The 27,885-nt window shown below is 46.4% G+C and overlaps 1 protein-coding gene across 2 annotated transcripts; it reads right to left on the bottom strand.

The window, feature by feature from the left end:
• Positions 1-159: 159 nt before the first annotated feature.
• On the bottom strand, positions 160-26,961 carry LOC144116170 (uncharacterized). 2 transcript variants are annotated; one of them, XR_013311767.1, is made up of 7 exons: positions 26,818-26,961; positions 19,151-19,340; positions 18,348-18,509; positions 16,364-16,502; positions 13,279-13,544; positions 2,550-2,678; positions 160-258 (listed from the first exon to the last, which is right to left on the bottom strand). XR_013311767.1 is itself a non-coding variant. In XM_077650875.1 (6 exons), the coding sequence occupies exons 1-5, from the start codon at positions 26,957-26,959 to the stop codon at positions 13,314-13,316; spliced, it is 864 nt and encodes a 287-aa protein (XP_077507001.1). In that variant the 5' UTR covers positions 26,960-26,961; the 3' UTR covers positions 2,693-3,444; positions 13,279-13,313. The 2 variants fall into 2 exon arrangements, 1 of the variants encoding a protein (XP_077507001.1); XM_077650875.1 differs by lacking the exons at positions 160-258; positions 2,550-2,678 and adding an exon at positions 2,693-3,444.
• Between the last annotated feature and the right edge of the window lie 924 nt (positions 26,962-27,885).

Here is a 27,885-nt window from a genome sequence, read left to right as displayed (position 1 = left end):
GGCAGGAACTTGCATGCAACTACGTTTCACCAGTACGGCAAGCTCATTTACATTAACACAAGCATCAGTTTAATTCAAAATCGCCAATTCAATTCACAAACAGAAGCGCTGGTACCGAAGCAATGAACCTCAAAGCCAACCAAGAAACCAGCCTAGTCACCTCATTTTCTTGGCCTCCCGAACCGTCCGGGCTGGACTCTGCTGTGACACACCAGTACGCTGCGGAGGTTCCACGAGAAGACTTCTGAAGAAACACACCTGCAAGAACACACAGGAAACGCTTGAATGTCATGAGTGCTACGAGGCAAAGACGAACTCTCTGTGCTGTAAAACAAATGTTGCCGCTCGACTGCAGCATCGTGACTGACACAAGATGTAGGTGTCATCTCATTCTCCCCTTCATCTGCATTGTTTTCTGTGCTTCTCCTCTATGAGCAACTACCCCCTACTGTACCTCCCAACTATCCCGCAGCAGCAATGCTGTCTAGATTCAATAAGCAAAACACCAGGAAGCCCAAAGGCCAATTTCAGCAAGAATATTCTTTACCTGTAATGGAGCTAATGATACATTTATCAACCACCAAACATCAGCTTACGGATACGCCAAATCAACGCAGATTGAACCAAAGCTGATTTCAGCACTCTACAGGAAAGCAGCTATCCACTAAATTTCACTCCAGATCAGGAGCTAAAGAGAAGTGAAGTAAAAAAAAATGTATTTCACAAAAACTTAAGCAGAGGTGCCGAATGAGCAAGCAGATTTTCATGAAGCATTTGACTCTAGCCCCAGTCAAATTAGGAACTTCTATGAGGCGTCCATACAGCTAATGTCATACATTGGATACCTGTGACTAACATGTGCAAGAAATGATGTTTATTTTCCAAGCCTGCATTACACATCCCAAATTAATACCATTTATCAGAATGAAAGCTACTCATAAGCTTGAATCCATTCACATCACTACTGCAATACTAAAATCGCCTTGCACAGAATAAAATTCTTTTTAACCTGGAAAACTAGTTTTAAGCCAGTGCACTAGCAAAACAGTACCAGTCGGACATGCAAGCAGAAACGGTGTCTATATCATCAAGTGTGCTGTGGAGATGCCTCATTTGACAGTTATGAATAAAATTTTAGCTGCTTGATAAGATGCTGCTGGAAATTAAATAATATGCTACTGCATGTAAGAGACTGCAACTGCAGAACAGTACTCATTCCATAAGCGAAAGAGCCGAGATAAATTTATCAAACTGTAGATACCTCATGCCAAATGTCATTGAGCTTGCTCACGCAACCTGACAACGAAGGGCTTTACAGCTAAGGGCATGAGAGGGCTAGAGTCAACTGCTGATAATCTGAACCCTCTAAGAGGACCAAAAGTTTCTTAATATTATATGTAGTTCGTGAAAATCTTTTTTAGGAGGACAGTTATCATAAGAGCCGAATATTCGAAAAATAGTTTTTTTACTTTCTCGAGTACACGAGTTTGAATTACCCAGAGTCCACTATAATGCTGCTGTAGAACCTTGTTAACATGAAGCCCGTCAGAATGCAACATATTCTAATTAGGTGGGTTTAAGAATCGTCGAAACCTGAAGGTAAACAAAGGAGGCAAGTACAAAATGTTGTCTAACCGCTTGTGGCACTGTTAAGAGTCGCTATGACTGCACACAGTAAAGCTGCGGCTGAAGTTAAACGAACAACTCTTCCTACACCGGCAGCTCATTTGGACTCATTATGGTTGCCACATCACTGCCGGTTGCCCAAAATTTGGTCAGGCTGGTTTCGATATCTGAGGGATATTTTCGATGTTACCAGCGCACTTGAGGGCAGCGGCCAAGGTCAGATACGTCAGGTTAATGGTGCAGAGCAGCTTTAACTAAGGTGTATGCGCAAAACAGCAACTGTTGGTTAAAGAGAAGCAACAAGAAGAGTGTGTATGCAGTCTATCTCGACTATCCAGGCACTGCACAGCACAGCGTATTTTGTTTCGATGAACTCGGTGCACCACACGAGGTGCAAGAGATGAAAACTATATTCTTTATTGGTGCCGGCACCTAATGCCACCAAATGCTGATCAGGCACCGGTGAACCACAAAGGGTCGCCATGACCAGCACAATGTCACCGTGCTGCGCACCAGTGCTGCCACTACCTGCACAATGGTGTGGGAAGCAGTGAAAAGTACAATATTAGACATCGCGCTACTTAATGTAGCCTTGCGCTCTAAAATAAGCGGTATGACATTGTGTTACTAGCAGAACTCAGGTGTTACCAGGTCTGGGTGACGGCAAACTTGGTGGTTCCCACATAGCACCAGCCATTGAATTAACTGAGCCAGAGCAAGATGCAGGCTCAAATTATTTGGTAGAACTTACATTACAATCTAATGAACCTTAGAAACGTTTTTAATTATCCGGGATCTCGAATCAGCCGACACTGATTTATCGAGGTTTCAATGTATACTTCTGTGCCTGTGTGGCATGGTTACACAGCAAAGAGAACCACGAAAGCAAGGAAATTTAGTGCAGCTCAGCAGATCTTGCATACCTTTCACAGTGCTCCGCTGACAGCTGAGTGCTGAACAGAAGGTGGGGTGTCAAGGGCCAAGTCGACCAAGGTGTCCAGAAGCATGGCCTGGTTTTCTTCGGGCAGCTTCTTCACCAAATCCTTGCGGACCTGCACATTGTGGAATGCAGAAGTCTCACTGCGTGCAGAAGCACTTAACAAACTAGTCGTTTTTTATATAAGAGTAGCATTCAGGGATACCTAATCATTTTAACCTCTCAGAACTCCAGATTCCAAAAGATGCTAATAAACCCTTGTTTCTTGGCTTAGATCTCTTCGTGCCTAAGATGCATGCAAAAAAGGGCATGTAGATGCATGACCCGTCAAAACGAACATACTGGCTAGCTGCCGAATGCTAGAACCTGCTGTGAGTACTTGTAGGCACGCATGAATTTATAGGTGCTCCTGGTGTGGAGCACTTAAGAGTATAATCAGTCCTCAAAACGAAATATGTAAAAGAAAGGGGCTGAAACATGCATAGATTCAGGTGCTCACGGAACCTAAAAAAGCACTCCAAGGAACCAAAAGGTTCTGCAGGAACCATTCTAAGGAGCCATGCTGCAGGCTCGTGTCTTCTGACTAAAATAAAGAACCCACAAGCGCAAAAAAAAAACCTGCTCAAAGATGAGCAGGTGTTTAGCAATAGGCAAGATTCAATGCTTGAAGCACCACGGTGGCTACCGATGCAGCGCCTTTTCCAGCACCTCCACTGCTCCCTCCGCATCGGCCAGCCGGGTTACCCGGGAGTGTTGTACTTGGCACAGCAAGCCCTCAGCAGTAGCGCCTGACTGGGGGGCAGCGGTGTCGCAAGTGCGACGTCACGGTCTTCTGGACCAAGGGTTGTCGAGAACAACTTCACAGCTGCTTACAAGGCAGCCTGGAATTAATTTATTTATATACTCAAATACCCTCAGGTCCCGAAGGCATTAAAGAGGGGAGTGGGAAGGACATACATTGGGTCCGATACAGTGCAGCAGAAAAGCACAATAGAAGAAACGAAAATGCAACAAAAAATGAACAAAACATAACACAAAATAAGGCAAGAGAAGGCAAAGGGGGAAAAACAGCAATTCCCAAAAAAAGAGAACATTTCCGGCAGACAGCAAAAAGACAACGAAAACGAACGCAAAACAATACTGACTAAAATCTACAAATAAAGATTACATAGGGCAGTCTTAAAAGAACTTGGATTAGAAATATCGACAATGTGCCTGGGAAGGTGGTTCCAACTGTCAGAAGTTTCAGGGACAAAAGAAGAAAAAGCTTGTTTAGTATGGCATGACGGAACACCTACTTTGCGAAGATGATCAATGCGGCCTGAGACATATGTAGGGGTAGTTAGTAGCCAGCTCTTAAGGAAGGGTTTTGTAGTAATAGATCTTATGAAATAGGCATGAGCGCGAAATTTTTCTGCGGAGTGAAAGAGGTGGCAATGATAAAGTAGTTTTCATAGCAGTAACACTGGAGATATGGTGATAATTGGAAAGTATGAAACGTGACGCACGGTTTTGTACAGATTCGATTTCAGTAGCTAATGATGACAGGTCAGGGTCCCAGATAGATGCTGCATATTCCAATTTAGGCCGAACAAGTGTTTTATATAGGAGAAATATTATTGAAGTAGAAGAAAGGGAGAAATTTCTGCGCAGGTACCCCAACATGCGGTTAGCATTGTTAGCAATAAATTCCACGTGCAGATTCCAAGAAAGATTAAAAGTTATGTGCACACCAAGGTACTTATACGACGACACAGTTTCAAGAGGGATATTATTAAGGTCGTAAGTGGCTATTCCAGTGTTACGTCGAGAAAGACGCAAATGTTTACACTTATTATTGTTAAGTTCCATGTGCCATAATTTGCACCATTCTGAAACTTGGTTGAAGGACAGAAGTGTCAGAGTCAGTGTTAATTTCACGGTAAATAACGCAATCGTCGGCAAAAAGATATACGGAAGAAGCAATGTTGTTAGGCAAGTCATTAATATAAATGAGAAAAAATAGGGGCCCTAGGACAGAACCCTGGGGAACGCATGAGCCCACTGGAGAGTACGAGAGTTGGATTTATTAGCAGTCGCGTATTGAGAACGATTAGTAAGGAATGACTGAAGCCACGAGACGATGTTAGGGTCGAGATTGAGATTATTTAATTTGAAAAGTAGTAATTGGTGAGAGACTTTGTCAAAGGCTTTGGAGAAATCGAAGAATACAGTCGCCGACCGATTTTTTGGACTCAAAGGGACCCGAAAAATGTTCCGAATAATCGAACAGTCCGAAAAATCCGTGAAGTACAAAAAATCACTTTATTGAGATGAAATCACCTTAAAAATGTCACTGATTTTACCTTGCGGAAAATTTCTCTTGCTGGCAACAATTTGCGCCAAGGTTGTGCTTTCACTGTACATGCTAGGCAGCAAGGTCACCGCATTTAGTTGGAATACTTCCCACGCTTCTTTGACTGACCCGGCGGGACCATGTTGTCCACAACCCGAGTGTGCACCACACCGCTCGTTAAAGGGACACTGAGGAGAACTCTATCATTTTTTTTTGTTAGCAAAATCTGATACTTCGGCATTTCATGGCTTTGTTGCCGCTTGTCCGGGCGCGAAAGATGCATTTATTTCAAAGAAATTTGGATTCTAAGTTGAGAAAGTTTTTCCCGCCGCTCTGATTCAAACTCGAGAACTCTTATGACGACACGGAGAACTCTTATGACATCACAGAACGGAGTGACGTAATACGTGACGTACACACAGACTCCGTGATTTCTGACGGCTAGCGGTGCAGTGCGCAACCTTCCTTTGCCAGCCTCAGAGATTCGTGGCTTCCATGAAGTAAGGAAAATTCCTCCAAGGTGGCGCCTCGTCCTAGGAAGTCATCACGCTTGTACTTGCGAGATTGGCCTGTGGCGGCAACACCTGTATTTTGGTTCTTGCTATTTTCTACATTACAAGAGCTTTGTTTTCAGTAAGAGTGGCGTTTTTGTGATCAGGAGCTGCTATTCTATCGATACAAGCCAACTTCAATTTCTCCTCAGTGTCCCTTTAAACACACGCAAAGATAAGGCACTTTTCTTTCAAAGCTGCGGAACCGCCGGACGCAATCACAAAACGGCGAACAGATGTAACTTCGTGAAGACTGAGCGCCACTCGGTCAACGCGGTCAGAGAAACCCAATTGACGAAACGGCAAATGGCGAACGCATGAGTCCCGCCGCGGTGGCTCAGTGGTTAAGGCGTTCGGCTACTGATCTGGAGTACCCGGGTTGGAACCCGACCGCAGTGGCCGTGTTTCGATGGAGGCGAAACGCAAAGGCGCCCGTCTGCTGTGCAATGTCAGTGCACATTAAAGATCCCCAGGTGGTCGAAATTATTCCGGAGCCCTCCATTACGGCACCTCTTTCTTCCTTTCTTCTCTCAGTCCCTCCTTTATCCCTTCCCGCTAAGATGTGAGATAGCTCCGGCACAATTTCCTTCCCCTCAACAACCAATTTTCAACATATGGGACAAGCGATAACTGCCCGCGACGACGTCGGCGACAAAAGCAAGTTGGCGGCGATGACAATCCGGCTGCCACCTCGAAGTGTCAGAGATCGCAGGGACCTCTATTGGCAACAATGAGGTTGCGAATGTGTGTCAAGCCAAGCCAACCTCAGCATAAATCCGCCTCAACCCAAGATGGCACCTTTTGCGCCGGCGAAAAAGCCGATAAGATGGCCGATTTTGGCCCGCAGGCAACTGAAATTAGTCCGAAAAATCAAACCTTCGAACTTTTGAAGTCCGAAATATCCGTTGCAAATATGTATGCGCTTCTATGGGGCAACTGACGGTGCCTCATCGAAGTCCGAAATATCCTACAAGTCCGAATTATTGGAGTCCGAATTACCCGTCAGCTATGAAACCCCGGTCAAGAATGAAATGAAGATCCTGTGCGTCTTGCACAGTTGCGTCTCGCGTCTCGCATGCGTCTCGCGTCGTCATGCGTCTCGCATGAGAATAATTTACGAAACCCGTGTTGGCAATGACTGAAAAAAAGAATTTGACTCAAGAAAATTGGCAAGGTGAGCGCAAATGACATGTTCCATGATCTTACAAGGGATGCTAAGAAGTGAAATGGGCCGATAATTATTAAGAGAATGTTTGACACCAGCCTTGTGCACGGGAACCACCTTGCCCACCTTCCAGTCGCTAGGAATACAGCCAGACACAAGAGATTGTTGAAAGAGTTCAGCAAGAATAATAGCACTGTACACTTTGGTATTTTTCAAAATTTTCGAGTTTATGCTATCCACTCCGCATGATGATGACGTCTTCAGCTGATCAATTATTTTTTCGATGCCAACAGCATCCATTATAATGGGGTTCATAGACAAGAATTCGTGGAGTGGGTAAAGAGGAATTGTGGTAATTAAATCGTTAGGAAAAGAAGCTGTAAACACATCATTAAGAACATCAGCACACATTTCACTGGGAATTACTTGATCGTCTAAAGTTTTAAGATTAATTGTAAATGGATCAGTTTTCTTAACCACGTTCCAAAATTGTTTGGGATTATTTAATAGCATCGACGGGAGAGTATGACTAAAAATGACTATTTAGCTAGTTTTAGTCCTGACTTATATTCAGATGCAGCGGAGTGATAAGCATCCAACCAGAGCACAGAATTGGACAGTTTGGCGGAACAAAACAGACGTTTCTTTTTGTTTGACAGCGTTTTCAGTGAAGAACTAAACCAGGGCAAACATTTGTTAGTTAATTAAACAGGTTCCATTTAATTTCGTTTGGACGCTCGTGAAAAGACGGTAAGTACACATCGATAAAACCAGCGAGTTCACGATTTGGGGCCTTAAAGTTGGCATTTTTGTAGTCACGGATGTATTTAGAATCGTTATTTTGGCGTGGTGACACGACGTTCAATGAAAAATGAAGCATACAATGATCACTTAAGCCCGGCAAACAAGATATTAGAGCAACAATATCAGGCAACGTGGTAAGAACAAGGTCTAACAAGTTGGACGATGAAGATGTAATGCGGGTAGGCTTAGTAACAAGTTGGGAGAGATTAAAGTCAGCACATAAGCGCAAAACACCATCGCACTCCGTGGAAAAAGGGTCGGCATAACAACGTACATTGGACCAAATAATAGTTGGAAATTTGAAGTCTCCAACCAAAAGAATAGGAACATTTGGAAAGCGAACGGTAATCGTGCAAACAGTGTCATGAAGTTCTTCAATGAAAGTGGCACTGTACGAGGGAGGGCGATAGCAAACGCCCAAAATCAATTTTTTCACGCGCGTGCGCAGTTCAACCCAAAGAAGTTCTAATCTGGTAACAACATGAACAGGAGAAGAAAAAAGTGTGTCAGCAACAGCTAACAAAACACCACCACCGTTTCTGTCGCCCCTGTCATACCGATAAGTGGTAAAATACTTGCGGCAATGGAATATTTCCGAGCTATCAACTTTAGCTGAAAGCCACATTTCAGTAAGGCAAACGATGTCGGCATCACATGCGTCGATAGTCGCACAAAGCTCATCACGTTTAGGCAGAACACTACTAATAATAGTACTATACAGAAATGACAATGAGCGATTGGACAGTGACGGGTGCCCACTACGCCTCACGCATCGTTAATCTGCGGGCGATTTGGATGAAAGGCATCCAACACCGTGAACTTCAGAAACGCTGTCGTTAAGCTGATCGTAACAGTAACACCTACCGTTCATGTAAAGCTTATTATAGCGCAGTTTGAATTTAGACTTTTGAGCGATACCAAATTCAAAGTTTTTTCGACGCATGCCGAGTCATGAGAGAATAATCTTCACCTACACTAATGTCATTATCTTTCAGTTTAGAACTTGAGAAGAAAATTTTTTGCCTTGTTTTAAAAGATGAGAACTTCGCAATAACTGGCCTGCTTTTATCTTCAGAAAAAGCTCCAAGTCTATTAGCCCGTTCAATCGATAGTTCCGACGGTGGCAAATTCAAGGCTGATGAAAGTACATTCACTAGTTTTTTTTTTTCAGTCTCATCCCAGGACTCAAAATTGGCATCAGAAAGGCCATAAAACTGAAGATTATCACGGCACTGCCTATCTTCAAGTTCCGCCTGATTAGCCCTCAGTTTCGAATTTTCACTAGCTAGGCTATCAGCAATACATCGTAATCGTTGGCACTCCTTCTGCAAAGATCCACTGGTAGCAGGTTTGCCTTCGACCACAGTTAGCCTACTATAAATATCAGATAAACGATTCTGAATTGCCTCCTGACTTCTCTTGATTTCATTGGCAGTACTGATTAAGGGGGGACACGGCTCTTTGGCACCGAAAATCGGCCCAAAAATCAGATTTTCAATCTTTTAATTTTCGTGTTCCTCGCACCGTTACGCATCTGTATGCAAATTTTCATCATTATACCTCACGTAATTAAGAAGTTACAGCAATTTAAAAATGCAGTACCACACCCACTGCCCTTTAAATTGTGGACAAACGACACCCAATTTCGATCGCCCGGCGCATCGAAACTACGTGCTCTACCGCGGCCATTTTGGTCTCGTTCGAAAGCGCGGGCTTTCGGCTTAGTTTTTCTTTCGAGCAGCAACCCTGTACATGCCGCCTTCGCCAAAAAAACGAAATAAAAAATAAATAGCGGCGCGCGCTGCTATTGGCCGGTTTAGGCACGTAATCAAAATGACGTCGTCTGGTTGGTTCCGGCAAGCTAGCCATGAAAAGCAGACGCCCGGCGACGCCATTTTGTCTTTCTGCCGACCACACTAGTGCAACGCGAGAACCATGCCAGGAGGCGCGAAGAAGTACCGCTCTGTGCACAAGTTCGGGCAAAAGCGTGCAAAAGGAAAAAAAACGTGTTAATGACGCGACATTGTTGCATACTGTGCAACAAGCAAGCGCCAGTGGTACGGGATTGCGTGACGGCCACGTTGTGGACGGCGACGCTTCTCCGTCTCTGCTGGATAACGGCGGTGTTCTTGGTGCCGATTGTAGTCGCGTACGAATTGATACCGAGCCTGTAACTAACAGTGACATAACTCAAGCGAGTGCCCGTGAGCAGTCTACACTTGATCGACTGGAATCAACGCCGGCAACGGCACGAAAGACCGCGCTGTTCGCTGATGCAAGTGGTGCGTCCGCAGGATCAGACGCAGACGGAATAGCCTCCTATGCAATAATTGACCTCAGCGTTGCGAACGTCCTCTTGGATGCCGTGCGGTGCAAAACGTGTCGCGGATGTGTGCGGTTGATTACCAGCGATCAGAGCTATGGCCTCGCCATGAAACTGATCGTGCTATGTGACAACTGTGGTGAGATTGCGGCCGAGTGGAACTTGCGGAGGGTTGACGATGAGAAAAAGTGCAATCCTTTCGAGCTCAATATTCTTGCTAGTCAAGCAATGCTGTCCACCGGTAACGCCCAGACAGCAATGAACGATATCTTTTCGGCGATGGGATTGTCGCGGCGTGGCATGCACAACAAGACGTTTCAACGGCACTTGAAAAACACACTGCAACCTGCTGCTACTCAAGCAGCCGCAGCAGCTATGGCACAGGCAGTGGCGAAGGTATATGACGACTTGTGTTTTAGACACAGGGGGAACATTGCCATGTGTTACGACGGCACATGGATGATGCGCAGGCACTCGTCACATATAGGCGTCGGTGCCGTAGTGGAACTCTTTACTGGTTATGTGCTCGATTATGTGCTGCTGTCAAACTTTTGTTTGGGCAGCGAAACTGGCCCAAATCCGAACACTGACGGCTATGAACTCTGGAGATCGCGCCACGAGTGCCAAAAGAACACCAACTGCAAGGCTGGCCAAATGGAGGTAGAGGCAGGCAAAATTCTATTTGAGAGGTCTCTACAGCGCAACAACATGCGCTACACAATGATGTTATGCGATGGGGACAGTCGCACGTTTAATGCCCTTCAAGATGCTAAAATCTATGGCTACATTGAAGTAGTCAAGGAGGATTGCATAAACCATGTGCACAAGCGTATGGGAGCAGCTTTGCGCAACCTCTTGCAGAGGCACAAGGGTGCAGGAAAACAAAGTCTTGGTGGCAGAGGAAGGCTCACAGTTGATCTAGTTGACAAGCTAGCTATATATTATGGCCAAGCGCTAAGGTCAAATGTAGGTAATGTGGATGCCATGAGCGCCGTGATGGCAACATATTACCACATCACGTCTACTGATGACTGCCCCAATCACACTTTGTGTCCCACTGGTGAGCAGTCTTGGTGCCGCCACAACGCTGCAAAAGCAAAAGAGGAGCCCGAATAGAAGCATAAGTACAGTCTGCCAAGCGATGTGGCTGAAGCTCTTTCGCCCGTGTACAGTCGCTTATCAGACAAGAGCCTGCTGCAGAGGTGCATTCGGGGGAAGACCCAGAATTCAAACGAGAGCTTCCACTCGATCATCTGGACCTTGATCCACAAAGAGCGGCATTCGTCACTGTTTGCTGTGGAAGCAGCCATAGCAGAAGCTGTGCTGCGCTTCAATGCCGGCTGCAAGCATACAGCAACAGCAATTCTGCAAGAATGCAACACGAACGTGCCAGCAACTGTCTCCAGGAGAGCTAAAGGAAAGGACTTGCGCCGTAACGCGGCGCGTTCTGCGAAGAAGCGGGCGGCTTCGCTTGGCTTTGCTAAAGCGGAAAAAAAGAAGCACCGCGACAGCATGCACCCTGACTATACTCCTTGTGCATTTTGAAAGCATGCAAAGGTCCTTGGGGTTTCCTTTCCTGATTAAATACGCTGTGAGGCTTGAGTGCTTCTCACAATCCCACAATTTTGGTGGTGTTGCATTTTTGAAAGATTAATACCGTAAAAACCGAACTATAGGTCGGACCGGAATATAGGTCGACCCCCTAACTAACCAATTCTAAAAATGAAAAAGATTTTTCAATGGGAAAAGTACCGAAAGACATCCTTACTTTGAAACAAATGCGACTCGAGGTGTTGCACAATGGTGACAGTATTTAATTTCATTTAAATGCTGCTTGTATGTACACCCGGCAAATTTTTTGACAATATCGCGCACCAATCAGCCCGCATGTTTGTTTCTGGCACAGGCAAGTACGGCGCCGTAGAGCAAAGCCCTCCTCTTCATGAATCGCCGCAACCAGGATGGCGAGCCTTTGAATTGCGCCCTCGTGAGTCTAAAGGCACGCGCGATCTCTGCCGCTTTCACGCGGATGCATTCGGCAGTCACAGGCAGCGATCTTGTTCGCAGCGCAACGTTTCCTTCCTATTCTCGATACACTACGGTCTGCCCACGAAATGATGTTTTCTTCTGGTTGCTGCAAGTTGTAATACGCAGCTTCTGCCTCCGCCAGTACTGAATGCTCTTTTCGGATACTCCAAATTCGCGCTGTGCCGCCAGGTTCCCATGAGCTTCCTCGTACTCAATCGTGTTTTTCTTGAAGGCGACGGTAAATTGCCGCTAGCTTCCGCTTTGCATCTACTGAAACGCAAAATGGCGGCACTGCTGCTGATGGCGATGGTGATGGAGGCTGTTGACTTCAGCCACCCATTGTTGCAAGACTTCCGTATTTTTTCCGCCAATGACCGGTATATAAGACGGGGGTCGACTTTTCACCTTGGTTTTTTGAAAAAAAGTTCGACCTATATTCCGGTTTTTACGGTATCTCCGGTCCTGTTCTTGCTATTGCTATAATTTTTTTATTTGCTAGAAAGGAAACCTCGTGAGTCACATGACACCAAGGTAAATGCAATGACCACAAGAACAAATTTATTGAGAAGGTTATCTGTCTAGGGTACCCAAATGGACCTTTCCTTTCAAAAGTTTCCTATTGCATAACTTAGGCTGAAATTGGCATAAGCCATTAATTTTTGCTTTAGTTCACTTTCCACTAGTTCTGATCATGTTGACATATCAAGCATTGGCATAATTTACATGTAGATACTGTGAGATGTTTTTTCTCGTTTTCTCAAAACTGCAATTTTCAAACTGCTTTTCAAAACTGCTTGTTCTGTTAGAAAGAAAAACTCTTGGACAGTGCATTAAGACTAAAATATGTTCAGTTATTACAAGGCGACATTTACAAAATTAATTATCAATCTTGGGTGCCAACCTGGGCTTTTTGTCACTAAGGTTTGACTAGGTGTAACTTTGGCTGAAATTTTTCTAGCATATTAATTCTTGTCTTGTTGCACTCTATGATCCTTCTAGATCACTCTGGCAGGTCTATTCTCATCATGCCATAGAGTGTTTACTAATTAGCCCACCTCTAAATGAGCAACATGAATTAGGTGGAATTTTGAAAACTATTTCATCTACAAGAAAACTAATCAGATATTTGAAATCAGCATGCAAAACTACACACAAGGTGCAAGCTTCAACCAGATCCACTTATAAATAAGGAACAAAAGTTCTAAGAGGGGTGTCCCCCCTTAAGTAGACTTGGTCTTTCTCCATTTTGTTGGTTCAAATATTCATATCTTGTAGCAACCCAAACATATCACTTAGCTGCCTCTGCTGTGCATCGTCGTCATCTCCTGCATCATGGGAACCGGTATTGCATCGCGGTCCTGGGCTTTCTTCCACATCACCGGACAGCAGAAGCAGCTCTTTAAAAACAACGCACTCACATAACAAAGACAAAAGTATTCCCGGGCGTGGGAGCAGCAAGAAGCAGGCATTGTCCGATTTACTTGCGTAAAGACAAGAGCCATGACTGACCTGGGCAAAGAAACAGACGAAATTTAAGAGCCGCATCACGTAGCCGCACCACTGAACAGTTCCGGGACACGCCAGCAGTTCTTATCGACGACGAGTGTTGATGACATAGTTGATCCGGATGCCTTGATCCACGAGGAAGCGGTCCAGCAGGGTTGCCAGTCGTGGTCAAAGTCTTCACCGTGAAAGCTGACGAAACTTGTTGGCGAGTCGTTGCATTCCCGTGCTTCCGAAGTATACAAGGCGCCAAGCTGGAGACATGAAGTAACCTGGGCAAAGAAACGGACGAAATTGAAGAGCCGCATCACGTAGCTGCTCCCACGCCCACTGAGGGTGGCAAGGTGGCAGTCAGTCATGCACCTATGAAGCAAACAGTGAAAGGAGGCAGGTGCTTCTGGCAAGAAGAATGTGATGCACCCTACCCCAAAGCAGGGTCACTGTCACTTGTGATGTAGCAGTGCCATACTCTACTTGAACACAGGGGCTCCGTGATCAGTACCTTCAATTCAATTTTATTTACCTTGAAACATACACATTTACAAAAGTGGGCAACAAAAGCATCTGGACCCTTAGCCAGTTGCTAGTTTGGGCCCACACAATAAGTCCACAAAATAGCATACCTGGGCACCAATAACAAATAATTGTAAAACTTACTTGTTAGATCAGCAAGCCTGTTCCCATTTATATAATCACTCTCCTTTTTGTGTCTTCAGGCAGTAAGCACTCATAAAGAAAAAAATACAATGTTTGTTCATATGCTCCATAAGCATAGCTTGTTGAAAGTTTACTCTCCAATGTCATGGGAATGCAAGGAAGATGATGAAGACCATGCAGCCAAGCCACATTTCATCACCATCGCTGGTCGCCTCCGCACGAGACTCAAGCTTAGGCTGCTGGCATACGTCGGTGGTTCCTGCCTACACTGCCTTAACTGCTTTGTGCGCTAGTCCATTCTCCCCCGTCAATAAGTCCCCTCTTCAGAAGTTGCATCACGTCAAAAAAAGTCCATTTAGCGGGAAAAGAAGACTAGTAGCCATCTTGACAACAAGCAATACAGATGTACACAAACACACAGAGTTGCTCAATGACAACCTCACTGTGTCAGTACCATACATATGCTACACCCACTTCAAGCATGCTCAAAACAGACCAAAGTATCCACTAATGATTTTCTTACAGAGAACAATGAACTCTTTTTCCACTAGGTTAATAAACTGCCAAGTAAAGGTAGACAATGCTGCTTTCTGAATAGTTCCTGAACTGCATTTGCCATTTAACTCAATTCACACAGCCCTTCAACATTTCTAAGTATTCGAAGCTTCAATACATTTCAAAATTAAAAATATCCCTGTTCGTCCCACCTTGTAGCCAAATGCTGCGGCATTTAAAGCATCTCGCAGCTGTCACGTCCATTAAAAGAGTATAGACAACGCATTTTGGTGGCATGTTGTCTTCTTCGCAGTGATGTGTAGGACATTACTATAGGTGGATCACCACATGGTATTTCCTTACCACAGCTAAATAATTTATAATATAATTTTCCTCCCATGCTCTTTTGGTTTGAGTTTCGGCCGCTCTGTGATGTCAGTTTCGCATGCGTAAGGCATAAAAAAAATGCAAGATAACTGCTGCTGCTTCATGCGTTGTCATTCCAGCCCTTGAGGTAGACTGGCTTTAACATATTGAATTAAAATGATGAAGCAGTGATTACATCGCATTTTTTGTGATGCCTTGTGTGAACTGAAACTGCAAGTTGTCAGCGTTTGGCCACTGAAAGTGAAACTAAAACAGCATGAGAGAGAAATGAGACTTTAAATTATTCAGCAGTTGTAGGTGAATGCCATGTGGTACTCCACGTATACCAATACCTTGCGCATCATTAGAAAGAAGAAAACACACATCCAAAAATTAGCTGTCTATACAGCTTTAATTCACTAAATTAACCAACACAAGGAGGCAAGTCATTTGTTCTGACCACCAAAATGAACCAAAGGCAACCTGCACCCACATCTTGTAAGCTGCAACCAATGCCACTGTCAGTGGTGGTGAGAATGGCGAAAGCTTTTACAGCGAGCTTTGTAGCAGAAAAAATGTCAATACAAAGCAGCTTCCCAGTGTTTTGCAACAACCTAAAGCTGAGAAATAAAATAAAAATGCTAAATTATACCCTTAAATGTGAAGGTATCTATTCACCACAAGCACAGATACCCGAGTGCCTCACTTCTGCTGAAGTATACTGTGTAATGTCAGCACCAGCTAAGGAATCTCCAGGTAGTCAAAATTTATCCGGAGTTCTACACTGCAGTGCTTCTCAGTGCTCGGGTGGAGCTTCAGGACATTACCTACTCTCACCAGGCCAGAAATACGCAAAACAGGCAGCTCAGGCACACAGATAAAAATTGACAAAAAAATCTGATATCGAAATGACTTTGCCTGCACATTCTAAATGTTCAAACACTGCGACACTTCCAAGTGGCATTTACTGCACCTTGCTGCATACAATTGATTTGTACAGTTAAACTGCAAAAGGAGGCATGCCATTTGCTTTTACTGGCGATATGAATGGAAGGCAACTCACACCTATGTCTTGTAAACTACTATCTGAACCCTTATCTCAACGCAACCAATGAAAACTACTTTTGAGACAAGGAAGTAACGCAATGAGCAACTCAACCAATCTCAAAAGAAAGCTGTCAAAGCAAAGCTCTCTTACTTTCCATTCTGAAACACTTTGCCACACAAAAGACATTACATCAGCCTTAACACACGTGGCACAACCAAAAGCCCTCGAAGCAAAATAGGTAAAAAAAAAACACTGCAGTGATGGCCTTGACCATCTGCTTAGTACGGAGGAGGTGCAGGGTTCGATACCCAGTGTCACTACCCATCAGTTTTCTAGCAGATACAAGTTTCTCCTTGGCCTGGTGCTCAGCTTTCTCTGGGGTGAAATCTTAGGGAAAAAAAACCTAGTCTTTGACTCCCACATCGTGCAGACCAAAAACATGACAGCCACTGTGCATCTTTGTCGCAGTGGCTTTCTGCCACCGAAATCAAAGCCCCCCGTCGTCATCATCAATAGTCCACACACCTTGGAGTCAACGTGCGTCACCAGTTGGAGTATGCCATTCTGCATCGCCACAGGAACCTGAGGGTGGTTCAAAAGCACCAGGAGTGTGTTCTGCTTCTTCAGGCCATGACTCCATGTGACTATCAGCTCCAGCAGCTCCCTGCATGCAGGCACGACACAGAGCAAGGCTTTTCAGACACTTCATCAACCACTACTGTTCATAAATGATGACCAATTTTTCAAGCAGCTCCAGTCGGGGACTGCGGAACACTGTGCTGTCCTGGCACTAATCAATGCCTTGCTCATTTGACATATATACTTGTGTAAGGACTGTGTTAGTGCAAGGGCCGCAACCACGGCTTGGCAGCCAATAATTTAGAAAGAAATAAAGTCAGCCAAAAGAATTCCACTTCACGTATGTGTCGTTTAAACACATGGTGCATTCCACCCGGAGCCAACAGATGGTGAAACCTGCCTACGACACTCTGTACAACCAGTGCGATCATGCTGATGACGTGTTGTTTCGTCAGACTGCGTCACTTTCTACTTGTGAGCAGGGTGTTACACCAAAAAAGGCAGAACGTTATTGGTATTATCTCCAGCTGCACAAAAGTCGGAACAGGGTGCACCCATGCTAGTGCCGTACTTCCCTGCAATGACATGCTGCCCGCCTGGCTCAGACGCTGGCGGTTGGGCATGCTTCGCATAGAAGTCGCAGCAAAGATGCTTTGAAACTAGTCGCCGTTTATCATAAAAGGCATAACCATGCTACCAGTTAAGCACAACACAATACTCTGACATTAAAATGAAGGTACCACTGACGTTTTTCATGCCTTTGCCAGTAAAGCGATCAGAAAAGCAACCCAGGTAAGGCCAGCTCGCACCAATGGCTCCAGATCGCACAAGCTAAGCATTGTATCGAACCTTTGGCCAAACCATCATTACTCTCAGTAAGGTACTATGGCCCAACAGTTGTATGCACATACCTCTGCCAAGGAAGGGAAGGGAACTTTGGCCAAAAAAGTGGCCTACCAGCTTCTTATTTTAGGTGGCTCGTGCTGGCTATCAAGCAATACAGCATGTCACTGTGCACTGTACCGTCCATACCTTTAATTAATGCATTATGTACTTAAAAGATTCACCACAGAAGTGCTAATACGTCATAAAAAAACGTGCCACCCCATAAACAGGGCACGGGTTCCATGTAATGGCTGCACACCGTCAAAATCGCAAAGATAAAGAGCAGTCCTTACACGAATGCCCACGGTACTCTTTACCTTTTCAGTTTCTTTTCATTCTGGCACCTTCTTTGAATTTCAGTTTGATCATACTTCAGCACAATGCACCTGCAGGGACCCTAAAGACAAGCATTGTAACAAGCTACCGTATAAGAAACTTGTGTAAGGGCCGCACTTTTTATTTAAATTTGGGAGTGAATTTTGTAGATGCGGCTCATACAGGAATTAAAAAAAAAGTACAGCCACATTTTTTTTCTCAATTATATAGCTCAAAACCGAGGGTGTGGTCCATACATGGGTGCAGCCCTTACATGAGATTATAAGGTATATATTTGTGGATCATCATTCTAAGAAATTTGTCACTCTGCATAGGAACAATCGTCCACAGACCAGAAAAAAAATTCACATCAAAGGCAAGTGCCAAATTAGGAAAAAAAAAACAACAAATGCTACTTCACAAAAATGTGCTGGTTAAACCGTCCCTGCCAATAAGAACATTTCCCCAACTTCATCAATTTAACTCAACTTGGGGTAGGCATGATGCTTACGTAGCATTGCTCCTCATAACAATAAAATGAAAAGAACACGTTGTGAGGGCAATGTCCCTTTACTAGCTGCAATTTAATGTAAAAAATTCTACCAAATTCTTGTCGGGTAATGGAGCAAGCAACCAATTACTTGTTTGGGGTGGCGAGCACCACCCCTGACCTCCCCTTGTTGTCATCACTGAACCTGAAACACCAGCATTCGGGTTAGCAAGCACGTACTCCGTGTCAGCGGCCACTTCTGCAGCATGCTGGTCGATCTCCTTGAAAAGAAGATGGGGCCTGCTGCACCCCTTGTGAGACGAGTTCAATGCCGCCTGTGCCAGGCTGACAGCCAGCTCTTGGATCCCTTGTACTGGCGACAGTAGTGACAGCACGATGGCACTGCACATGCGGACAAAAAAACAGAGTTGTAACTCTCGCTAATGGTGCTCGTAGTCTACTATATTCGGCTGCCATTCTGTGCTAGATAAGGTCACATGGTGTGGGAACACAGGATGGCATCAAACATTTTTAGCTTCAAAAATCGAAAAAAATAGTAAATAAATGAAGAAGCAGCAATAGTGACCTACACACGCAGAGAATAAGCCTCTGCATTCTGTGTTCTCCATACTTATCCACAATTCTTGATTATATTTTATTTCAGCAGAGTTGACTACCAATGTCTTCCTTTTTTGCAGAATATTTTTGCCAGACTTCTTGTGCACCATACAATGCACTGCTTCTGACACCCTCACTATGTAACTTCTTGCAAAAATACCGATCAATGACTTTCGCTGTTTGGCCCTGCGCATCACGGGAGTTAAAAGGTGTGCACTGCAACCAGCCACCACTTTTTCCTTTCTCTGTAAACATTTTACTGTGCACAACATTCTTTTTTTCAGTCACAAACAAACCACCTAGATTACAAGAAGCTCCTCCAACCACCGAGTGTATCCCTTAAACACTCCCATGATTCCCATCCCTTTTCACGATTCAAACATGCTTCCTTTATTTTTCTTTGCTGTACAGGCCACCATACCCACCAAGATTCTGTTCGACCAAGATCCACTTGATGTCCTCGACTGTCTGCAGCAGCTGGGCCGAAACAACGACAGCCAGAGACTGAAGCTTCTCCTTTGGAAGGGAGAGTGACGCCCCCTGGTGACCGCTGCTGGCGACGGCACAACAGCTGGCATCCAGGTGCAACAGCCACAGGCCACCCAGGAAGTGCACCTGGGGAAAGCAGGAAATTGAAACAGAACAACGGGCTTAGCCAGAAATGGCAGAGGAGTGCTAATATGTTCTCAGTTCAAGCAAACGGAAGTCAAATAATAATGGCAAACTAAATTACTCAGTTCAGCATTTAGAGATATAGTATATCTGCTTTCAACTCAGAACAATCACGAATGCCAGCGTGGCCTTTAAGCAACACACCTGTTTCTTTGTTCGATTATTCATTTAAAGTAAACATTTACATATGTATTTTTTATCTGTTTATTTATTTACCCTCAGGGACGTAGGGCATTACAGAGGAAAATGGAATACATCATAAGTACTCCACTTCCCTTATCAGAAGTCTGTTGGTGTAAACCTGTCAGTGCAAACCTGTGTGGAAGGATGGTGTTTTTCCTTTTTCTTTTCTTGGAGAAAACTTTCTAAGTGCAAAAAATAGGGGCACTGCAATTGTATGCAGAACCTACACACCATGAGTGGTGAACCCAGTTGTGCTTACGGCACAAAATGCCCTACCCCCAATTTGCAAAAAAACAGAGGGAGAAAAGCAAAGGCATCAGAATGACCTAATTGCATCATATTACAAGGAGCATTGCCAACACTGAAACAGCAAAATTCTCGGTTCAATGAACTACAGTTAACTCCTCTTGAAACAAACTCAGTTGAGATGAATTCTCAGATGAGGTGAACAATGTGTGATATCATTTGGTTGGTTTCCCATAGGATCCAATGCAAAAGAAATCCGCATAAGACGAACTATTGTGCATATCCTTCAGTTAAATAAAAAATAGTTTCACAGCAACTGTGAACCACAGCGATTCTGGTTTGGTTTATGGGGGTTTAACGTCCCAAAGTGACTCAGGCTATGAGAGACACCGTAGTGAAGGACTGCGGAAATTTCGACCACCTGGGGTTCTTTAACGCGCACTGACATCGCACAGCACACGGGCCTCTAGAATTTCGCCTCCATCGAAATTCGACGCCGAGGCCGGGATTGAACCCGCGTCTCTCGGGCCAGCAGCCGAGCGCCATACCCACTCAGCCACCGCGGCGGACACACAGCGATTCTGCACAACAGTACTTACAGAATGCCCGCGCAAAACCTCCTAGGAGCGAAAAAAAAAAATGTTTCCATGCCATAAAGCGCAACTCTACAAAGTAGCTTCTGTGTAGTACCTTCACTCCTGGCTGAGCACGGCGCAGGGATCTGATACGGCCAGAGCTCGGCATCGCACAAGCCACATGACGCAAGCTGCCCTCCTGCTGACTAAAAGGCGTGTAGGTACGAAGTGGAGCTGCTCATTGATTCAGGGCTGAAACAGTTGAGAGGTGAATTTTTCAACTGATACGATGCCACAACACACACTATCAAGGTGCTGAGGCGGCCAAATACTATCCGCATCACCGGGGCATTGCCTGAGCAAGACGGAAAGGCATGTGGTGCAGCTGCTCATAAAATTAGCTGTACAACTAGGGAAGGATTGAGATGTGAGACACATGTGCATGCCTAGTCATGCAGTTGTGCTTTTGATTGCTCAGAGCTAGGGGGAAAGCAAAAACAAAAAAGGACAAAATATCAGTCGCTGCGGAAGAGAGAGGAAGAGATGCCGCAAAAATAAAACTAGACTGGTGCCGTTTTCAAGCACAATTATCAGAGCTTATTTCATGCCCTCACTCATCTGCTCACTTGATCCCACAATAAATGTTGCATGTGTAACGGGGGCTTAGGTTAATGCTGAGGCGGCGGCGACCGAGTCTCTCATCTGTTCAGGTCAGCAGGCGCTCGGTCTGAGCGATGGCAGTGCGGCTACCTCTTGTTGTTGCTGTTGTTGTTGTTAGCCTATCAAAAGATGGCACATACCCCCACTGGGGGATCGGCCAAGAATCTGCTTCTTTTCCTAAGTAAATATAGGATGATGCCCTTCTTCTTCACAATGGCCCCGGGAAGAAAAGGTGCCATCCTGGCGACTCAGGGTGGTGACAACACAACCGGGTCATAGTATGGCTTCAGTCGTTGGACATGCCCAGTCTCGCAACCACGTCGGCGAAGATCGGAAGACGGTGTGAGGGGCTCAATAAGGTAGTTCACGGAGGATGTGCGCTCCAGGACGTGGTAGGGGCCATGGTATTGTGAAAGAAGTTTCTTTGATAGGCCGGGAGCAGTGGAAGGAATCCACAGCCAGACAAGTGAACCAGGTGGGAAATCCGGATCAAGCTGACCGTCGTCATGGCGGTGTTTCTGGCGCCCCTGAGTGTCTGCCGTAAGCGACCGTGCAATCTGGCCGTGCAATCTGGGCAATCTGGGCAGCTTCAGAAATAGTTGTACACTCAGATGAGGCAGGGCGGTATGGAAGAACTGTGTCGACGCGAGCGGATGGATGTCGGCCGTAGAGCAGAAAAAATGGGGAGAAACCGGTAGTGGACTGAGTAGCAGTGTTCTAGGCGTACGTAATATAGGGTAGAACGAGGTCCCAGTTCGTGTGGTTGGCAGCAACGTACATCGCTAGCATATCGCTCAGAGTGCGATTAAATCGTTCAGTTAGACCGTTTGTTTGCGGATGGTAGGCTGTACACGTCCGATGAATGATATTGCACTCGGCGAGTAGATGTTTAACGATATCAGACAAGAATACGCATCCTCTGTCACTGAAGAGTTCACGAGGAGCACCGTGGCGAAGTATAAAGCGCTGCAAAATGAAGCACGCCACTTCACAAGCTGTAGCAGCTGGGAGCGCGGCAGTTACTGCATACCGGGTCAGGTGGTCAATGGCAACAATGACCCAGCGGTTGCCAGCAGCGGTGTATGGCAGAGGAGGACACTGCAGTGGCTGCAACTGTCCAGCAGAGTGATGAGGCAGTTGCTTACAGCGTAAGGCTATAGAGATAAGGTCAAAACTTTCCAAGGGCCCAGACAATGGCCAAGCTCTTTTTTTCCGTCACGGAGTAGATGGATTCAGATTTCGTGAGGGTGCGGCTGGCATAAGCAACCACATATTCCTCAAATCCAGACTTGCGTTGGGCGAGCACAGCCCCGAGGCCAATGCCACTGGCATCCGTGTGTACTTCACTTGGGGCTTGCAGGTCGAAGTGACGCAAGATAGGTGGTGCTGTGAGGAGACTGCGCAAGGTGTTTTAGGCATCGTCGCAGGCAGGCGACCAACTCGAACAATCCACATTGCTGCTGAGAAGCTCAGTTAAAGGGGCAGCAATGGCCGCAAAGTTGCGAATAAAACGTTGAAAATAGGAACAGAGGCCTAGGAAGCTGCGCAGTTCCTTAATGCAAGTAGGTTTTGGAAACGCAGTCACAGCACGAAGTTTGGCGGTGTCGGGGCGGCCGCCCTCTTTTGACACAACGTGGCCTAAAATTATCAGCTCAGGAGCAGCAAATCAACACTTTCTTAAGTTCAGTTGAAGGCCAGCGTCCGTAAGGAATGTTAAGACGTGCTTCAGCCGGGATAGATGAGTGGCAAAGTCGGGCGAAAATATCATGATGTCATCGAGATAACACAGGCACGACTTCCATTTCAGGCCACGCAGAATACTGTCCATCATGCGCTCAAAAGTAGCCGGAGCATTACAGAGGCCAAAAGGCATGACGGTAATTTCATACAGGCCATCAGGGGTGACGAATGCGGTTTTAGGGCGGTCGTCAGCTGCCATGGGGACTGCCAGTACCCAGAGCATAAGTCGAGAGAAGAGAAGAGTTCCGCTCCTTGAAGGCAGTCCAGAGCATCATCAATGCGCGAAAGAGTTTCATGTGACCTTATTCAGGCGGCTGTAATCAACGCAAAAACGAATAGAGCCATCTTTCTTTTTCACGAGGACCACGGGAGAAGCCCAGGGACTGTGTGAGGCCTGGATCACGCCACTCTGAAGCATGGTGTCAACTTGGTCTTTAATAACTTGGCGCTCAGTGGCTGAGACACGATATGGGCACTGACGCAGAGGGGCGTGGTCACCGGTGTCGATATGGTGGGCGACAGTCGACATGCGGGTCAAAGCGGGTTGGTGTGAATCGAAGGAGGAACGAAATTGATGAAGCAGAGCGAGAAGTTGAGTTCGTTGAGGTGCAGGAAGAGAGGCGTCGATGGAGGGAAGGAAAACGTCTGGAGACGAAGTGTCGGGTGCAGGAACCGGCGGGCTGACGGCATTGACGTCAAGGGATGGGGAATTGTCATTTTCATCGCGGTAGAGAATGAAGTGAATGATTTGCATGGTACCCAGGCACTCACCGCGATGCACAGCGGAAGCATATGTAAACGGATTGGTCACGAACAACGCGCTAAGGCGAGCTGACAGAGTGAGGTCGGCATAAGGTATGGAGCGGTACTTGCGGCACAGAAAGAGGGGCGATGGTGTAAAAAGTATGTTGCCGTCGCGAACAAGGTCAGAAGTGAGGGGCACAAGAACAGAAGAACAGGCAGGCAGTTCAGTGTCTTCAGCAACGACGGCTTTGGCAGGAGTAGCAGAAGGGGCATCGAGCGGCGTGGAACCGCTGAGCGCAAAGAACTCAAGTTCAGCACGAGCACAATCAATGACTGCGTTATGGCGGGACAGGAAGTCTCAACCCAAGATGATCTCAAGAGAGCAGGTTGGTAAAATGACGAATTCAAACACGTAGAGAATTTCCTGAATGACGACGCGAGGCGTACACGCCACTAACGGCGCAATAGCCTGCGCGCTTGCGGTGCGCAGCGAGAATCCAGAAAGTGGGGTCGTCACTTTTCCCAAGGAGCGGCAAAAGGAGGCGGCCATGGCAGCCGGTGTCCACAAGCGCCAGAACAGAAACACCCTCTACGGAAACGGCGATCAGATTGGCGGGACATAACTGAGGCCTTGGACATTTCGCTGGTGGCGCAGTTCTCGCCTCAAGAACTGCGGCGTCTAGTTTTCCTCTTGCGAAAGATTCGGGTGCCGACACATGGGAGAAAGGGAGCGGCGACGAGGAGAAGGTGACCGCCGGGTGGAGAAGGTGGTGCGATCACGGGAAAGCGGGCGACTCTGTGGCGTCTCGGCTGGCGGTGAGTAGTCACTGGGAGGAGGCCAGTAACCGGCAACTGGGGAGATCAGCGCACGACGACGGCAAAGCCGGGCCACATGACCAGGCAGTCCGCAAGAGTAACAAATAGGCCGATTGTCAATAGTACGCCAGAGATAGCCAAATTGCCGAAGCGGTCGCAAAAAAGGCGTCGGAGCGTGAGGAACTTGAGGCACAGACGCTTGAGGTGGAGCGTAGGTTGGGCGGTAGTTAGGCGGCCGTGCGACGGCGGCAGCGTAGGTCAGGGGTGCAGCGACAGGTGCGGGCGGCTGTGCTGGTGCGGGCGGAGGGGCCGGTGGAAGGGCCTCAGGCACTTGTTCGCTGATGGCAGTGGGAAGGTCGGGCGCCAGGAATGGAGATTGCACGGAGGGGGATGGCAGAAGCAACAGCTGACCTGCAACTTCCTCACGCACAAAATTTTTGATGTGCGCCAACAGTTGCGAGCGGTCAGGTGCAGCCGACAGGCCGGCAAGCGACTGGACAGCCGCTGCTGCGTGCTGGCGAGTGATGAGCCTCTGCTTGCGCAGCTCGTCGTAGCTCTGGCAGAGACTGACGACTTCGGCAACGGTGCGGAGATCTCGCGACAGCAGCATCTGAAAGTCATCATCCTCGATGATTTTCAGAATATGCTTGATCTTGTCCGCCTCGGACATCTGGGGGTTGACACGCGAGCATAGGTTGACCACGTCTTCAATGTAGCTGGCGAACGTCTCACCCGACTGCTGAGAGCGCTCGCGCAAGCGGTGTTCGGCGCGTAGCTTGCGCACAGCAGGACCTCCGAACACTTCGGTGAGGTTCGCCTTAAAAGCAGTCCACGTGGAGAAGTCTGCTTCGTGGTTTCGAAACCACAGGTTGGCAACGCCAGTCAAATAAAAGAAGGCATTGTTCAACTTGGTGGTATCGTCCCAATTGTTATATGTGCTCACCCGCTCGTATGATGTGAGCCAGTCTTCAGCGTCATGATTGTGAGTACCGCTGAAGAGTGCCGGGTCCCGCTGCCGGAGGGAGCCGGAACAGAGGCCTAGTGAGCCAACCTGCACGGCTTGGTGGTGGGCGGCTTCAGGCATAGCGGGCATAGCGGGGGTCGGTAGCGTGCGGTTGCACAGGTCCAGGGTGGTACGAGGATGCTAAACCGAACCTCCACCGAATGTAACGGGGGCTTAGGTTAATGCTGAGGCGGCGGCGAAACCACGGCGGTGACCGAGTCTCTGGTCTATTCAGGTCAGCAGGCAGTCGGTCTGAGCGATGGCAGTGCGGCTACCTCTTCTTTTCCTCAGTAAATATAGGATGCCCTTCTTCTTCACACATGAATGAATTTTTATGGCGCAAGGGCAGCTGTGGCCGAGTGCCATGGAACAAGGTTTTATTTTTCTTTTACTCACGGTGGGGTCAAAGACCCATTTCCCAAGCATTTCACCCTAAATAAGCTGAGCACCAGACCAGCAGAAAACTTGTACTCATTTTATCTCCGGTGGGTACCCGGCAGCCCTGGGGAACCACAATAAATGTTCCATTTGCAATTGTCCTCTCATTGCATGGCCACTTTATTCAATCTTTCATATAACATATATTTGGATACACTTAGCATTCTCACATATGCCTTTTATAGTGGCACATCTGCTAAAACAAACTTCTTATAGGACCCCAGACTATAGTCAGATGACGAAACAGTAAAATTCTGCTTTCAGGTAAAGGCCGAAATCTGCCAAAATGGTGGAAAAAAATGTGGTCCTTACCCACATATATATACAATACTTCCAACACCCTCTCAGGATACTGTACAATATAATGCAACAAATTTTCCCACAAATGAACGAGTTCTGAAATGCGGGTTCTGCTTCAAAGAAGCATTCGCAAAACGAAACTAACTTGAAAGCTTATTCTGCAATACAACTGTTAACCAATTCTTCAGACCTTAAGATTGGAATGCATTTGATTTTTCTGACTTCTCTGTACCTCTGTGAGACATTGCAGTAAATTGTGACTGAAATTTCACATGCGCCACAACTTGCTGCTTGACTTTTCGGAATGCCTTCATGCTCACCTGCACGTCGCCCCAGCAATCATGAAGGCGAATTCTGAATCCTATTTGAACTACAAAACTTAAAGAATTTGTTTAAATCAAACTCGTTAACAACGGTTTAGATGACCAGACTAACATGTTTCCTATGGGATGACACACAGGTCACTAACTGCACATTGTGCGCTTTTTTTATTCTGCAACGCCTCCATTCTTTCATTTGTGCGAAGTGCCACACATGACCCTGTATTAGGCTTTATGTACCCACAGTTCCCAAAACTGGCTAAAGCAGCCACTGAAACCCTAAGTAATTGAACACTGGCATTTCATCTCATGAGTGTATTTTTATGTAAAATGAGGACACATACACACAAGCATGCACGCTTGCACACATGCAAGGAAGAAGGCTAGGAATGCACCTTGAACAACTTCTGCATCAGCTGCCGAAATTGATCGGCTGCTGCCCTTGCTGACCGAGTGCTCCACAACTGTACCAAATATGTTGGCAAGAAGGTCCAAAGTAGCGCAGATGGCATCGTTTTGTTGCCTTAGAATCCACATGGGGCTTTCTGCAAGGTTTCAAATAAAAATGGTGCAGCACAAGTGATACACAAAACTTAACAGTAACAAACAAACACTTGCACATCAAAGCAGAGGCAGCAGCTGTGAAGCAGTATGCTTGTTTTCGATCACTTGCCAAAGTGACTCGGACAATAAAGGACACCGTAACAGAGGGCTTCAGATAATTTTGACCATCTGCGGTTCTTTAATGTGCACTGGCATCCCACGGTACACAGCCCTCAAGCATTCTGCCTCCATCGAAATTCAACAGCGGCAGCTGGGATCGAACCCACACCTTTTGGGTCAGCAGCTGAGCACCACAACCACTGAGCCACTGTGGCAACTTTAATGACAACAAAGGACGGCTTATGTCATTAGTGAATTAATGACAGTTCTGTCTAGAAAGCAGGAGGCAAGTAGCTGTTAGTGGCATCAGAACTGTAAACCTAGGCGGTCAAGTCAAGTCCCATGGGTAGCATTTCAGCGCATCTTGTAAATCATCTGTGCTATGCAGTCGAGACCACTTATAACAAACATGAGCGTCACACGGCGTCCGCTAGTTATATCCCGAAGTTCGTAGTAAGTGGACCAGAGCTTTAAAGACAGCTGCTTGTCAAACAAAAAAATTTTTCTTTGCGGAAAAGTCCGCGAAGATCGTCTCTTTTTGCAGCGCAGATCCGATGATTGAGGTTTCCAGATTATTTTAAGCAGAAGCGTGCTATCGCCGAGGCCCTTGGCATAGACGAGTTGTCTGAGGCTATCTATGTAGCTCATTGCTACAGGCACGCTTATGGGTGCTGGCTCCGAAGCTTCATCCTCATCTGATTCCTCTGCGTCACTCTCGTTCCGCACTTCAGAAACGATGCCCTCGTTTGTGCACTGTTCCGTGGTGTCGGCGTCATCAACAGAAATAAAATCATTCCAAC

This window comes from Amblyomma americanum, chromosome 1 (genome assembly GCF_052857255.1).
Source record: "Amblyomma americanum isolate KBUSLIRL-KWMA chromosome 1, ASM5285725v1, whole genome shotgun sequence".
NCBI classification, from domain to species: domain Eukaryota; kingdom Metazoa; phylum Arthropoda; class Arachnida; order Ixodida; family Ixodidae; genus Amblyomma; species Amblyomma americanum.
This window is presented reverse-complemented; position numbering and strand designations above follow the sequence as displayed.

Bases quoted from the DNA above. Each gene is read 5' to 3' on its own strand.
- LOC144116170 (XM_077650875.1), bottom strand. From the start codon at position 26,959: ATGTGGATTCTAAGGCAACAAAACGATGCCATCTGCGCTACTTTGGAC. The intron at 16,503-18,347 runs GTACGTGCTTGC...GCCTGCATGCAG, and splicing joins GAAGTGGCCGCTGACACGGA to GGAGCTGCTGGAGCTGATAG. The intron at 13,545-16,363 runs GTGTGTGGACTA...TTCTTTGCCCAG, and splicing joins TGACGCACGTTGACTCCAAG to GTTACTTCATGTCTCCAGCT.